This window comes from Gadus morhua, chromosome 23 (genome assembly GCF_902167405.1).
Source record: "Gadus morhua chromosome 23, gadMor3.0, whole genome shotgun sequence".
Taxonomy (NCBI): Eukaryota; Metazoa; Chordata; class Actinopteri; order Gadiformes; family Gadidae; genus Gadus; species Gadus morhua.
This window is the reverse complement of record NC_044070.1, coordinates 7,659,217-7,675,340: the sequence shown is the minus strand read 5'-3', so window position 1 is coordinate 7,675,340 and position 16,124 is coordinate 7,659,217. Positions and strand designations below refer to the sequence as shown.

Below are 16,124 nucleotides of genomic sequence, written 5' to 3'. Positions count from 1 at the left end.
CACATTTTAACACATTTGTGGGGACGTACATGATGAAACACACACACATTTCCCACAGTTGTGGGGGCGTAAATAATTGGGGTTGAAGTTACACGGCATTTGACAGTTTACAAATAGAAGGGGATTGATAAGATCTGGCCCTGTTTCCAGAGCGTATCCTCTTACCTCTCTTTGTCTGCTTCTTTGTCTGATGGACCAAAGTGTTTATCTTTTCTAAACGCTCCATAAATCACCATGACATTAATATGCCCGGGCCTGTCGTATTGTTCCTAATGCAACAAACATGACCCAAATCCCTTAATGTCACATATAGCGTTACTATATTGAATATGTAACTGTTGAAAAAAAGTACCAATACAGGTTGACCACGTGAGGCCTGGATTTATCTCCAAGCACTCAGACTAGAAATCACCATAGCCCCGCCCCTTCTCGGCAAGTCGTTTGCACGTCATTTGCATCTCTGACTCATCCTACAGTCAATCCATAGACTGCCTCAAACCGATGAGGTCATCCATCGACGGCTTCTCTCCAACCCTAGAGCTCACAAACCCACGTCTGGTGACGACGGCCGCGATGGGGTTTGGAGGCGGGGCATAGCGTAACCCTGTATGTGTGTGTTGCAGCGTGGCGGCGGCGGAATGCGTCCCTGGAAGCAGATGTACGCGGTCTTGCGGGGACACTCGCTCTGCCTGTACCGGGACAGGAAGGAGGCCCAGGCGCACACCCACTGCCCGCTGGTGGAGGAGCCGCAGCCCATCAGCATCAAGGCCTGCCTGGTGGACATCTCGTACAGCGACACCAAGCGCAAGAACGTGCTGCGGCTCACCACCTCCGACTGTGAGTTCCTGTTCCAGGCGGAGGACCGCGAGGACATGCTGGCCTGGATCAGAGTCATCCAGGAGAACCTGGACCACGAGGTCAGACCACACAGACACACACACACACACACAGACACACACAGACACACAGACACACACACACACACACACACACACACACTCACACTCACAGACACAGACACAGACACACTCACACACACACTCACACACAGACACACTCACACACACACTCACACAGACACACACACACACACACACACACACAGACACACTCACACAGACACACACACACCAGAGTCATCCAGGAGAACATATACACACACACACACACACACACACACACACACACACAACCACACACACACACACACACACACACACACACACACACACACACACACACACACACACACACACACACACACACACACACAGACACACTCACACAGACACACACACACACACAGACACACTCATACAGACACACACACACCAGAGTCATCCAGGAGAACATATACACTCACACACACACACACTCACACACACACACACACACACAACCACACACACACACACACACACACACACACACACACACACACACACACACACACACACACAAACATACACAGACACACATGCACACACTAGTGTCTTAAAGAACAGCCACATGGACCCGAGTATTACAGAGATCTGATATTGTTTATGTATGTTCATCTCAGAACGCCGTGATGACCAGCCGTGACCTCATCAGCCGCAAGATCAAAGAGTACAACACCTTGATGAGGTAAGCAGAGGGGAGGGGCAGGGAGGGAGGCGGGAAGAGAGAGAGGTGCAGAGGGAATGGAGGAGAGCAAGGTGGGGTGGAGGGAGAGAGAAGTGAGAGGGAGAAAGAAAGAGAGGGGGGTGGGTCTGACCTCATCCACACGTCACAAACGTCTTCTTATTCAAAACAATGCAAGTAATGCATCAGACACCTTTAGTGCTTACTATGTGTTTTTGTGTGTGTGTGTGTGTGTGTGTGTGTGTGTGTGTGTGTGTGTGTGTGTGTGTGTGTGTGTGTGTGTGTGTGTGTGTGTGTGTGTGTGTGTGTGTGTGTGTGTGTGCGTGTCTCCAGTCCTACCGGCAGTAAGACGGAGGTGTCCCCTAAGGTGCCCCGGCAGTCCCTCAGAAACACCCTGATGGGGGGGAACCGGGAGAAAGAGGGCAAGGCCAGTGGTGGTCAGTCGCCCAAAGCTGAGGCCGAGCGCCAGAACCTGCACAGAGGTAGGAGACCCTCGAGTGTTTTCGTTCATCCGTTCACACAGTGTTGCCCCTATATGCTTGGAAGTTTTGCCCCTATAGTCACGGCAGTTTTGCCCCTATATGCACGGCAGTGTTGCCCCTATATGCACGGCAGTGTTGCCCCTATATGCACGGCAGTGTTGCCCCTATATGCACGGCAGTGTTGCCCCTATATGCACGGCAGTGTTGCCCCTATAGTCACGGCAGTGTTCCCCCTTTATGCACGGCAGTGTTGCCCCTATAGTCAAGGCAGTGTTGCCCCTATAGTCACGGCAGTGTTGCCCCTATATGCACCCCCTCTACAGTTAGATTGTCAAAAAGTGTGTAAAAAGTGTCAAAATACTGACAGCTGAATGGTTTGCTGATTTCGTAGCATAAGAAACGCATGATGTAACTGGAGGTGGCATAAGCTCATGTTTGGTTTTGGACTCAAAGTAGGAAGCGTAAATAGAACACGACAAGTGATCTATTAATAGAAAGTAGTTTGCATCTTTGATTGGGTAGAAATAACGCAGCAGTATTATGAAGCCCAGATTATGAGCCCAGATGGCTACATGTTGGACTGCTTTACGCTCACATACATTTACGCCAAACCAATGTGGCTCTCGACCTAGTGCCAGAGCATATTTTGAGTTACTATTGTTACTAATTCTGTTGGAATGCACCAGAGCCCTACTAATATTGTGTGTGTGTGTGTGTGTGTGTGTGTGTCCAGGGGAAAGCAGCCCCCCAAAGGACAAGGGGACATGGAGAGCCCGGATGAAGAAGCAGTTTGACCGTAAACACTGTCCTGGGCTCACGTTTGGGGTCCGCCTGGACGACTGCCCCCCCGCCCAGACCAACCAGGTAGGACCCCCTCACCTGAGGACGACCGTGTTCAGATATCGTCCGTCAGTAGTGAGGGTGAAGCCTGTCCGACCCACTCTGCCGTCTGCGTTTGTCTCCATGTCTTCATTTGTTTAGTCATGCATGCGAGGTTCGTGGTGAATTCGCCCATCCCATCATTCATTCATTCATTCAAATGATGTGGTGTATAATATTACCGCAGGTTAGGAAACCTAGTGATAGAAAATAAAATATTTGTAGTGAATTAGCTGAACAAGAGCCAACCATGTCAGACCAAATCAACCCCATTCGGGACAGAACACTGGAGAAATGTTTGGATCGAGTTTTGATTTCATGAAACAATTGTTTCCTTGGTAAATCTGAAACACCCCAGCAGAAGACATCTAGGTTTGGGTATTATTTTAGGATGACTCAGTAGCTAAGAACTTACTGCTTTGAATCGTTTTCCATTTAATTGTTCAGAATACAAAGTTGGTCAACCTTATTTTCACAGAGATGTAACTCTGTTTGGTTTGGAAATAACAAGAATCGAATTCAAGTGATTATCAGACACACAGCAGAGACACACTGTGTGTGTGGTTGAATATTTGTATTCTTCCGAGTGAGATGCTGACAGCTTGTTGTTTTAGTGCTGATGTGAAACACAATATCAATTTCAGGATCTGGCAACAGATATCCTGGTATCGAGATACTAGATATTGTGATGTGATACACCCTGAAATTATTCTGTAGTACTTAAGGAAGCTACACGTTCAGAACGAATCCATACTGAAGGAAGTGGCATAGTTACATTTAAGTTGTTCTTTAGTATTTAAGGAAGCTTCTCGATCAGAATACATCCAAACTGAAGGTAGTGGCATAGTTACACTCAAGTTTCAAGTCTTCTCTGTATGTTCATCTCTGTTTGTGTGTGTGTTTCTGTGTGTGTGTGTGTGTGTGTGTGTCTGTGTTTGTGTGCGTGTGTATTTATCTGTGTGTCTGTGTGTGTATGTCTGTATCTGTGTGTGTGTGTGTGTGTGTGTGTGTGTGTGTGTGTGTGTGTGTGTGTGTGTGTGTGTGTGTGTGTGTGTGTGTGTGCGTTTTTTGTGTGTGTCCCTATGTGTGTATGTCTTTGTCTGTGTGTGTCTGCGTGCATGTGTGTATGTCTCTATCTGTGTGTGTGTGTGTGTGTGTGTGTGTGTACGTCTCTATCTGTGTGTGTCTGTGTGTGTGTGTATGTTTCTATCTGTGTGTGTGTCTGTGTGTGTGTGTATGTCTCTATCTGTGTGTGTGTGTGTGTGTCTGTATGTGTGTGCATGTGTCTCTATCTGTGTGTGTGTGTGTGTGTGTGTGTGTGTGTGTGTGTGTGTGTGTGTGTGTGTGTGTGTGTATGTCTCTATCTGTGTGTGTGTGTGTGTATGTCTCTATCTGTGTGTGTGTGTCTGTGTGTGTGTGCATGTGTCTCTATCTGTGTGTGTGTGTGTGTGTGTGTCCCTGTGTGTGTAGTTTGTGCCCCTGATCGTGGAGGTGTGCTGCAGGGTGGTGGAGGAGCGGGGCCTGGAGTACACGGGGATCTACCGCGTCCCGGGGAACAACACCGCCATCTCCTCCCTGCAGGACGAGCTCAACCACAAGGGGCTGGCCCACATCGACACCCAGGACGATGTGAGACCCGCTGTTCACTACACACACACACACACACACACACAGTCCATACCGTACAATACACACACACACATCGACACACAAGCGACGATGTGAGACTCACTGAATACACACACATAGACACACACAGTCCATACCGTACACTACACACACACACAAAGATAGCCAGGACGATGTGAGACTCATAACCCAACGATGACACAGTTCTTTATCCACACTCACTACACCAAGAACACTTGACACCCATTACAAACACACACACACACACACACACACACACACACATAGACAAACAAACACACCCCCTCACCCATAAACACCAATCCCAAACACACACGGTCACACACGGTCACACACATCTATCCCCTCTCATCCATTGAACTTTGATCCCGACTCCTGCGATGTAGAAATGGAGGGACCTGAACGTGATCAGCAGCCTGCTGAAGTCCTTCTTCCGGAAGCTTCCTGAGCCGCTGTTCACCAACGGTACGGTTCTGAGCTGTGTTAACAACAAATTACTACAAGGTCAAAACAACTGAAACGTTCTACATTCATCAGCCGGCTCACTGCCACCGTCTGTTGTGTCCTACAGAGAAGTACGCTGACTTCATCGAGGCCAACAGGATAGAGGACCCGGCGGAGCGACTCAAAGCTATCAAACGCCTGGTACGCTACGACACCGCTACCCCTGGCGGCCCGATTATCCTAGAGACTCCGTTGTGCGTTGTATCGTGTGCTAAGCGCTCTTCATGATGTGCTCTGTGCTATGGTGTGCTTTAGAGCCCGACCGATATAGGATTTTTAAGGCCGATACGATACGAATATTTTGTGATTTAAAAATCCGATATGCCGATATATCGGCCGATATATATTTTTTAAGAAAAATCCAGAAACGCGCAACAAAACAAACAGATTTCCCTAACATTGGTTATTTGTAGTTATCCTTTAAATCCTTTTCACTCTCAGCTAACACGTAACAACAGCAAAACTGGACATGGTAGTCATGAATTAAGTCATGCTTATCGACTTTAGAGAATTGATGGGGATGTACTTTTAATTGTTATTCAAGCAATGTATGTCTCGTGACAGTTGCCAACTTACCATGAACACACTTGCACACATGAACAACACCGATGATCTCCGTAGATCTCCGAAATTCACTCTGCCTAACTCTGGCTGAATCAGCGGGCTTGGGGCGTTAGAGCGCCCTCTGGTGGACAAACTTTCTTATTTTTTTTATATTCATTTATCGGCCATTATAAATGCCGATACCGAATAGTTTGAAAAAAGCCTAATATCGGCCTGACAATATATAGGTCGGGCTCTATATGAGACTGTGTTTGTTTAGTCCTTTGCTGTGTGCTGTGTTCTCTCCATATGGTGTGCAGTATGCTGATGTATCCCCTAGACGGCGTACTGCTTGCTGACGCGTCCCTGTGATTCAATTCAATTCAATTACATTTTATTTGTATAGCCCTTAATCACCATTACAGTCTCAAAGGGCTTAACAGGCCAAATATTTGTGACACCCCCCTTTACCCATGCCCCCACACGGGCAAGAAAAAAAACAAGGGGTGTGTGATAAACTCAGTGTGTTCGTCTCTCTCTTCTCTACAGCTGCACGAGCTGCCGGACCACCACTACCAGACCCTCAAGTTCCTCTCTGCTCACCTCAAAGCCGTCGCCGATAACTCTGAGAAGAACAAGGTGTGGATTCAGGAGACGTGCACTGCTAGCGGTGATCTGTTGACAGAACCAAAGTGCACATACATTATGTTAGGCCTCAGGGTCAAGCTAAAGTGCTAATGTTTGTGTGTGTGTTTGTGTGTGTGTGTGTGTGTGTGTGTGTGTGTGTGTGTGTGTGTGTGTGTGTGTGTGTGTGTGTGTGTGTGTCAGATGGAGCCCAGGAACCTGGCTATTGTGTTCGGTCCCACGTTGGTGCGCAGGTCGGAGGACAACATGACCGACATGGTGACCCACATGCCCGACCAGTACCGCATCGTAGAGACCCTCATACACAATGTGAGCACCTGGACCTGTCTGTCTGTCTGTCTGTCTGTCTGTCTGTCTGTCTGTCTGTCTGTCTGTCTGTCTGTCTGTCTGTCTGTCTGTCTGTCTGTCTGTCTGTCACCTGTACCTGTCTGTGCTCTGTCTCTTACCTGTACCTGTCTCACCTGTACCTGTCTGTCTTCTGTCTCTCCCCTGTACCTGTCTGTCTCCTGTCTTTCACCTGTACCTGTCTGTCTCCTGTTTTCTCACCTGTACCTGTGTGTCTCCTGTCTTTCACCTGCACCTGTCTGTGCCCTGTCTCTCACCTGTACCTGTCTGTCTCCTGTCTCACCTGTAACCGTCTGTCACCTGTCTCTTACCTATACCTGTACCTGTCTGTCCCCTGTCTCTCACCTGTACCTGTCTGTCCCCTGTCTGTCCCCTGTACCTGTCTGTCCCCTTTCTCTCCCCTGTACCTGTCGTATGAACAGTGCTGTAGTCATAATATTTGCCTTGTCCCGTGTGGGGGGTCCTCCTGCTGAGAGAGTGACTCCTCCTTTTCCTCTCCTCTCTCTATTACAGTACGATTGGTTCTTCACCAACGAGGACTGTGAGGAGCCAGTGGTGGGTAGAGCCATCGCCTTTACAGGCGCTCTCTCTCTCTCTCTCTCTCTCTCTCTCTCTCTCTCTCTCTCTCTCTCTCTCTCTCTCTCTCTCTCTCTCTCTCTCTCTCTCTCTCTCTCTCTCTCTCTCTCTCTCTCTCTCTCTCACTCTCTCTCTCTCTCACTCGCTCTCTCTCTCGCTCTCTCTCTCTCTCGCTCGCTCTCTCTTCCTCTCTGTGTAATTTAGTCAATCTTGTAACATTGTTAATGAAGAATTAACAGCACTCTCATACACAAGGCTTAGATATCTGAAAGCACTTAACCCGGAGACATTTCAAACTTGTTTAGCTCTTGTTTCTCCTCACCTTCCCACCACCAACTAATTCAATCTATTAAATTATGTTATATTATATTATAGCTCTTAACCACAGTTACCGTCTTAAAGGGCGTATTCATGACCCCCCCCCCAACCCTAGCCCCCCCAGAGGGCAAAACTCCCATAATATGCAAGGAAGCAATCTTGAGAAGGAACACGGAGTGGGGGTCCTTCCTTACAGGGGGGTTAGGAGTGCAATGGGGGCCATCATTATACAAGCAAAATGTTCACCTTATGGCGATGGGGGGCTGGCCGGTGGAACGTCAGGGGAGTCCAGGCCTCTGGTCGCAGGCGCCGCCGAACGCTAAAGCAGACAGAAGGATGAATTAGGCGGGGCAAAGGGCACACAAAACATGAAGACAACCGCTCATCTGGAGCCTACGCAAACACTCACCCACCCAATTAGAACCCCCCCCCCCCCCTCAGACACCGACCCCCCTCCAGAGGTGGAAGGGTCCCGCGTAGGACTGCTCCATATGGAAAAAACATCCAGCAGTCGAGCAGTCACGATGATCCAAATAATCGTTTGATAATCGTGATTTCCATATTGAAATCACGTTTATCAAAGGATAAAAAAAAAAAAAAAAAAACCTTCAACTCAACTTATCTTAGTTTGGAGAATGATTGGGCCAAAATTCCAAATTGCGATCATCCGATTACCGATTGCAAAGCCATGGACCCGTGTCTCCGACCAACGTGTGTGTTCTCCGTTGCCCGGGTCAGATGGCGTCGCGGGACCAGAGTGCGGTGGAGTCGCAGCCCGTGCCCAACATCGACCACCTGCTGACCAACATCGGACGCACGTGCGCGTCGCAGGGGGAAGTGTCAGGTAACACCCCCCCCCCCCCTCCCCCCTCCCCCCTCCCCCTGGTCTCACAGCTCAACGCGCCTTTATATGCTGTGTTGATGATGATGATGATAATGAAGATGATGATGATCATGCCCCCCCTCAGCCGTGCTACCTTGGCTAAAAAGTGTCTGGATTTATCTGTGACTTACTCACTTTTACTCAAAAGGCCTGGGGAAGAGTGGGCAAATTATTGGTGTTCTCCTTTTCATGGGTGAGTGAGTGAGTGAGTGAGTGAGTGAGTGAGTGAGTGAGTGAGTGAGTGAGTGAGTGAGTGAAACAGCGGACGATTGACAGAGTGATGAAAAGACGAAGGAATAAATAACTTGCCTGCACTTCTACTCACCCCTCCCTGATGTGTATGTAGAATAATATGCATCTCTCTCTGTGTCCCCTTAGATCTCCTTATGTTAGATCTGACCCTGCTTTAAGGGGGTATGTGTTATCTCCCGATGCTTAAACCTTCACTATGGAGCCCTGCTGCCCTAGAAACGCGAGAATATGAAACGTTGTCCATGGACTGCAGGCATTCACTGCAGCACAAAGCCGTGGTTCGTAATGTTGTCCTTATGGCAGACATCCCCAACAAAACGATCAGAGGGGTTGATGTTGTTTGGGAAAGGCGACAGACAGGTCACTGCCCACTCCTCACGCCCATCATACGTGGTGTATGTAGACGGTAGATCCGGTTGTGCTGGGCAGCCATGTTGGCTCCATGGTGTAGGTTTATAAACCCCATTCCTCTCGCTTTGGCCCTGTTGCACTAACCCACCATGCTCTTTACCCTGAAGACTGGAACCAGACCGGACTAGACTAGACTAGACCGGACCAGACCAAACTAAAGCAGACATAACTAATCCAGTACAAATTAACCAGACCAAACCGATCCAGACCAGACAAAACTAAACCAAACCAGGCAAGACCGAACCAGAACAAACTAATACAAACCAGACTGGACCAGAAGAAACTAATCCAGACCAGAACGGACCAGACCAAACTAATCCAGACAAGAACGGACCAGACCAAACTAATCCAGACCAGACCAATCTAATCCAGACCTGACCAGACCAATCTAATCCAGACCAGACCAAACTAATCCAGACCTGACCAGACCAAACTAATCCAGACCAGACCAAATTAATCCAGACCTGACCAGACCAAACTAATCCAGACCAGACCAAACTAATCCAGACCAGACCAGACCAAACTAATCCAGACCAGACCAAACTAATCCAGACCTGACCAGACCAAACTAATCCAGACCAGACCAAACTAATCCAGACCAGACCAGACCAAACTAATCCAGACCAGACCAATCTAATCCAGACCAGACCAATCTAAAGGACCGCCCGGTCCCGTGAGCGAGTGTGTTTTTAAAGCGTGAGGCGGCTCTCTGGTCCCTGTGTGTCTGTAGTGAGGCTCTGTCGCATCTCCTAGAGGCTTTTACATCACACACCATCACTCACCCTGACACAGGCCAAGTGGGCGGGGTGTATCGCGCCGTGATGTCACTGATGGACTCCCTCATGTCCGCCGTGGGCAGCTGGGACTGTAGGAGGAAGGAGACGTGTTGCCCCCACTGTAGCTGCCTCCTCTGCACCGCGCCTCACTTCTGTTGAGCGCCGCCGCCTCTCCAGACAACGACGGCCGCGCTTTGACAACAGACAGGGGGCGAGCGAGAGGGAGAGAGAGAGGGGAGGGGGGGGAGTGATCAGAGAAAGAGCGAGCGAGAGGGAGAGAAAGAGGCAGAGAAAGGTGGGGTGTGCACGCGGTACGGTATGGTGTCCTAGCATACACGCGCCCAGAGAGCTGGTTCTGTCTGAACGCTGTGCGGTGTCTCCTCTCCTCACTGTCTCACCACAAGCCTGCCAACGGGAGAGATAGACCGGTAGGGACCCTGGCTCCTCCCCTCCCCTCCCCCTCCCCCAGTCTGTTTCCTCACCCTCATTCCGTGACATCATCATCTGTATGTTGGGGCGGGGCGGGGGAGGGGTGGGGCTTGAATAGAAAAACTAAACTGATACTAATGTATGGATGTGCTCTTACCACCGCTCTCACTGCGTATCTAAACCAGAACTAAATCCACAACCGGACCGGACCAGTCTCTGTAGCTTGATAGACAAGATGGCCGACGCCATATCCAACATGGCGGATGTTTGGCTCCATCTACTTCTTATGATCCTCAGACGGATCTGAACTCTGCTTACTCGGTGTAGCAGTTGAGCCACGGTAACGGCACATCCCAGGTGTGGAGAGTATTTCGAGGCGCAGCAGGGGAATGGACGGACTGTTTTGTGTTTTTACGTGTTGTCAGTCTCTCCTCTCCTCCTATTGGCCCTCCCCCGTACCCCTCCCCCACCTCCGTCACTTGTTGTGTTCGTTGGGTTTGCACCGTGGCCATCCAATCAAAGTCAGCGTTGTCGGTCGTTGTCGTGTCACTGTCGTCATGGCAACCCCCCCCCCCCCCCCCCCCCCCCGTTACTATGCCAGCAACAGCACCACGATACCGGCTTGTCCACTGACTCGCACAGTGAATTAGGGCACATACAACTGGGAAGGTCCTCGGTCTTTACATACTGCCGTGGTAACAAAGTCGCATGGCCTGCTTGTCTGTGATGTGTCACGCGCATGCAGCTACTCCCACTGCTCATCGGTCATCATCACTTTTTTGCAATACTCCTTGTTCCTTGTCGCTCCACCTCCAGTTCTGTGACTCGTCTCAAAAACTCACCTTCCAGTATCTTATTTGTCATTCTTTATTATTTCCCTCCGGTTGACGTCCTCATGTAACGCCTCCATCCCCTCCTCACCTGTTGAGTTAGTTTTATCCTATTTGTTTCTCTATCGTATGCTAATTCCTCTTCCTCTTCATTTTGTGTCCCTTGCAGATTCAGCCACTAGTGACTCGGCTAAGTCCAAGGTAAGCAGGTGTACGGGTGTGCAGTGTACGGGGGGAAACCCACTCAACCGTCCCACCTGTGAGTGGTGAGTGTAGGCTAACCGGGGAGATACACGACGACGGCGGCGGCCTCGAACAATCCATCCGCACCGACTGCTAACTAGTGCACATGTTTGCCTCACATTTATGACCTGAAACTAGGGCGGGGCAAGGGGGGGGGGGGGGGGTAGCCGGAGGCTTGAGGCTTATTTATGGTTCCACGTCGACGCAACGCAAGGGGGTTTACGGACAACATCACGTCCGTGCGGACCCTCCTTGCGTGCGCCTTCAAAACATGGTAACCTTGCGTCTAGGCGACGCAGCAGCAAGGGCTGTGATTGGTCCGCTCACTGAACCCCCGACGCAGAACCAAAACAGGTTTACGACTGCGTCGAAGCGTCTGCGTGGTCGTTGCGTCGACGTGGAACCGACTGAGCCTTTGCAGTGGACCGGGATCAGATACGCTACACGTGAGAGCGGCTACAGAATGTCTCCATGGACTGTTGTGTCAGCGCCAGCCCTCCGCCGCCGCCCTGCGTCCGCGTCCACACGGGCGTGTGTTGACCTGAAGCTAACGAAGCTTCCATTGCTGCGCTGTGCTGTGATGAGGCTGCCGCGGGGCCATCGCATGCTACGCTACGCTAGCTACGCTCAGTGCTCTCCGGCTGCTAGGTGCTACTACTGTGCTGGGAGCGGTCAGTGGTCGCCCTGACACGCTGTTCTCTCTGCTGTGTGGAGCTGCCGAGGAGCAGCCCTGCAGCCGCTGGTCTGTACAGGCAGGCGGGACTCGCCAAACCAACCACTTCTGTTTGCTGCTCTGGACGCGCTGACTCTTCCACGGCGAGAGTTTTCATTGTTTTTCTGTTCTGCTCTCTCCCTCCCCTCTCCATCTCTCTCCTCATCACCCCTCTCTCTCTCTCTCTCTCTCTCTCCCTCTCCCTCTCCCTCTCCCTCTCTCTCTCTCTCTCTCTCTCTCTCTCTCTCTCTCTCTCTCTCTCTCTCTCTCTCTCTCTCTCTCTCTGCAGGGTTCTTTGGGCCCAGGGAGGGAGGGGTGCAGCAGAGAGCTCCTAGTCTCCTCCATCTTTGCTGTGGCCAGCCGCAAGCGAAGGAAGTCCAAGGAGAAGCTGCCGCCTAGCAGCTCAGACGAGGACCTGGACGCCGTCCTCCCGGAGCCCGGCGCCGCTCAGACCCCCGACAGCCTCCTCCTCCCCCTCCACCAGGCCCCCCTGCAGGGCCCCGGGGCCCAGGACGGGGCCCAGGACGGGGCCGCGGAGCAGGCGCGGGCCGAGGCCTGGAGGAAGGAGAACGGACGGAGCCTAGAGGTGACCAAGAAGGAGCACAGGAACTCCTTCTTCTCCCGGGCGCTGTCCCGACAGCCCTCGCCGTCCCCCTCGCCGTCCCCAAAGCCCCCGGGCGCGGCGGGCCCCGGGGCCAGAGCAGCAGCCACCGGCGCCAAGTCGTCGCTGTCGGACGAGACGGCCTCCGACCTCGGGACCGGCAGCTCCGGAGCCTCGGCGGCGGCGGCGGCGGCTGCAAGGTCGCGACCCAGGAAGTGGACGTTGGGGGCGTGGTCGGGCGGCGGCGGCGGGGGGGCGGCGGCCGGCGCGGAGGTGAGCTCCATCACCTCGGACTACTCCACCACCTCCTCCGTCACCTTCCTGACGGGCGCGGAGTCGGGGGCGGAGTGCGGCGCCACGCCCGGCGGCGAGGAGGCGGACGACGAGCGCAGCGAGCTGCTCAGCGAGGGCCGGCCGGCGCTGGAGACGGACAGCGAGAGCGACTTCCCCGTGTTCGCGCCACAGGGCGGCAGCAGCCAGTCCACGCCGCGGCCGGACGCCGCCGGGGGCCATCGAGGCGAGCGCGCGGCGGCAGCGGCGGCGTTGGACGGCAGCGCGGCGGGTCAGCCGGAGACGCGGCGCCTGTTCTTCCCCACCCACCGGCTGACCGGGAGCGACGGGACGTCCCGTCGCCGCTCCCTGAGGCACAAGACGGACAGCGACTCCTCGGCGGAGGGCGTGGCCGGCGGCGGTGGCGAGGGGAGGGCCCGGCTGTCCGGCGTGCTGGATGTGATGAGGAAGGGCCGGTCGACGGGCAGCCTCAGCTCCTCGTCGCCGCGCAGCGAGTCGGAGCGCGCCCAGCCCACCTGGCGCATCAAGATCGCCGAGCGGCTGAAGCTCCGCCTGCGGACGGCCGTCGCCGACGACGACGCCGCCACCGCCGCCGCGCCGGGCGCCAAGGGCCATGCCCCCCCCGGGGGCCCCGAGGCCCGGGCCAAGAGGAAGAGCATCCGGCGCCGGCACACCATGGGCGGGCAGCGGGACTTCGCCGAGCTGGCCGTCATCAACGACTGGCGGGAGCAGGGGGGCGGCGACCAGGAGGCGGAGCTGTCCGCCTGCGAGCGGCTGAAGCCGGGCCGCGCCCACCGGGAGCTGACGCTACGCGGCTGGCTGAGCGGGGAGCTGCGCGCTGCCCGCTGCCCCGCCCCGGCCCCCCAGGGCCGGGCGGCCGAGGCGGCCCCCAAGGCGCTCCCGGAGGAGGACGCGGCGGACCCCTCCTCGCCGCGGCCCGCCCCGACCAAGGAGCCCCCGGAGCGGCTCAACGGGGGGGGCGGCGGCCGGGCCGGCGCCGTGGCCGACGCCCACCCCCACAAACTGTCTGGGGCGCACGTGGTGGTCCGCTCGCGGTTCTATCAGTACCTGTGAGCGGGGGTGTGTGTGTGCATGTCTGTGTGTGTGTGGGGTTGGGGGGGCCTGTGAGAGGTCAGAGACTGGAACGGGATGGCTTTGTTTTCTTTTTTGTATTCTAGCGTTTTAGAGTTATTGCACAATATTTTTTCTACCGAGTATATATCCACCCTGTGTATATACTGTATGTTGTACTGTACATAGTCCGTGTAGAGGCCCATGCGAACTGTCAGCTGAGATGAAGAGCGGTCGATACTTTCGCTACGCCACGACACCACGATGATGATGAAGGAAAAATAGACACCCCCCCCCCCCCCCCCCCCCCCATCAACGGCCGCCACGTCTTCCCGAACACGTTTACACTCTCTCCACGCCACACGGAGCAGAAGGGTGAACCTACCCTCCGGACTTTGAACACGGCGTGCCATAGGAGAGTTCCGTTTCTCCTCGTCCAATCGCAGTCTTGACGAGTTAGTTTCCAACCCGACGGCGGTGATACCCTCGTCACTATCCTGGCTGGTTTGAAGAATGTAGGACCTTTGCTTACGTCGATTTGCGCTCGTTTTCATCGTGACGACGGTGTTGTCGGGGGGCGACGCGTACGTTTCCGGTGTCTCTTTACTTGAATGTAGGTGCGCTCAAGGGCTGCTTGCTGTGCTGTGTACTATAGAAGGTTTATTTTTCTATTGTTTTATAGTACAGCCACAACAGACAGACACAAGCCCCGAGGACTGGAATTATTTTATTAGTTGGACGAAAAATGATACAACCTTGTATTGAAATGTTGAAGACATGACGGTATGTTATTCTTGTTTTACATATTTTTATTTCCGAACGCACAATCCAAAAATAGGACGTTTGAAAAGAAAACACAAATGTTTGATTTGTTTTTAGTTTTTTATTACTTTAGCCCCAAAATAATAATAATAAAATGAATTAAAGTGCCTATTTGGAATTGATTGTGTGTGAAAATGAAGTTTATTGTACGAGTCCCAATTGACACTAACTGAAAAATTATTTTGGAACACGAAAAAACGTTTATAATCATTCCGTATTTTTATGTTTAGAGATTTGAATGGCTGTTAAATTCTTACTAAAAGAGAACTCAACCAAAGCTGGAGGTCACATTACAACAATGATATGACATGTTTTTACAACCACAGTAATTGAGTGCATGGCTGCCGGCATCGCTGGGATTGACTGCAAGTTAACGGAAATCAAGAGACATGGCCTTTGGAACTGCATGCAGCCGTGGGTTCTCGTCTGTGTACAGGCCCTCCCTGAAAAGACACTGGAAATAAATATACGTCTTTATAACATCACTGTGTCCGTGCTTTTTATCCAGTTCATCTGCCTTTTTGCAACAAAAATAAAATCCCATTTGACATCTGTTGTTTTGGCGATGTCTAAAGTATCCTACCCCTTAATTAACACCCAATTCATGAAGGCTCACTGCTAAAATAAGCACTCGTTTGACATGTGCGTATATTTGTTTGCCGTTTCGACTAAGTCCACAACCCTTTACACAAAATTCTTCGTCATTTAAAAAAAATAAAAATAATTTGACATGCCTTTATTTTGGGCGTATCAAAAAACAGCATACATTTCCTACTATTACAGCACTCATTTTGCACATCAAATTATTGGGGAGGCGGGGTTGGTAACAATCTTACAATTTTTTCATATCCAGCCATCTGGCTATAGAGTGGCGAAGTCACGCCCCTTCCGGTAGGGCTCATGGGACCTATGAGATCGAAAAATATGAATGGGTGTCAATGGAGAGAAAATAATTATTTTCTGGTCCCGGTCTTTTTATGCCCTGGATTACACATATGTTGTTTGTGGATTTAAAGGATAATTTTTCATGCAAAGAGTTCGACCGTTTATTGTGCAATTGTTCAGATAAAGGCTGTAGAGAAAACACAACGAGAAATACTACACGGCTCCCTGCGACTGGCGTGGAGAAGACCGACAATCTTCCCATCGGCATAACTGAAACTCTGCACGTGCCCCGACTTATAATGGTTTTCACCTCTTTCGATGCTTTTATCCACCCCTTGGAAAAAGCGGTGAAG

General features: G+C 51.9%; 1 protein-coding gene across 5 annotated transcripts in view; it reads left to right on the top strand.

Moving 5' to 3' along the window:
- The window catches only part of arhgap21a (Rho GTPase activating protein 21a), an 84,103-nt gene extending 68,735 nt beyond the window's left edge, over positions 1 to 15,368 (top strand). For all 5 annotated transcript variants that reach the window (XM_030348957.1, XM_030348956.1, XM_030348955.1 and 2 more), the window contains 13 exons: positions 624 to 917; positions 1,562 to 1,626; positions 1,957 to 2,105; positions 2,839 to 2,969; positions 4,455 to 4,613; positions 5,021 to 5,099; positions 5,206 to 5,279; positions 6,231 to 6,320; positions 6,510 to 6,635; positions 7,185 to 7,226; positions 8,304 to 8,409; positions 11,316 to 11,347; positions 12,391 to 15,368. In XM_030348957.1, the coding sequence (XP_030204817.1) occupies positions 624 to 917; positions 1,562 to 1,626; positions 1,957 to 2,105; positions 2,839 to 2,969; positions 4,455 to 4,613; positions 5,021 to 5,099; positions 5,206 to 5,279; positions 6,231 to 6,320; positions 6,510 to 6,635; positions 7,185 to 7,226; positions 8,304 to 8,409; positions 11,316 to 11,347; positions 12,391 to 14,067 (3,024 nt within the window). In that variant the 3' untranslated portion in view covers positions 14,068 to 15,368. The remainder of the gene's footprint in view (positions 1 to 623; positions 918 to 1,561; positions 1,627 to 1,956; positions 2,106 to 2,838; positions 2,970 to 4,454; positions 4,614 to 5,020; positions 5,100 to 5,205; positions 5,280 to 6,230; positions 6,321 to 6,509; positions 6,636 to 7,184; positions 7,227 to 8,303; positions 8,410 to 11,315; positions 11,348 to 12,390) is intronic.
- Positions 15,369 to 16,124: the final 756 nt, after the last annotated feature.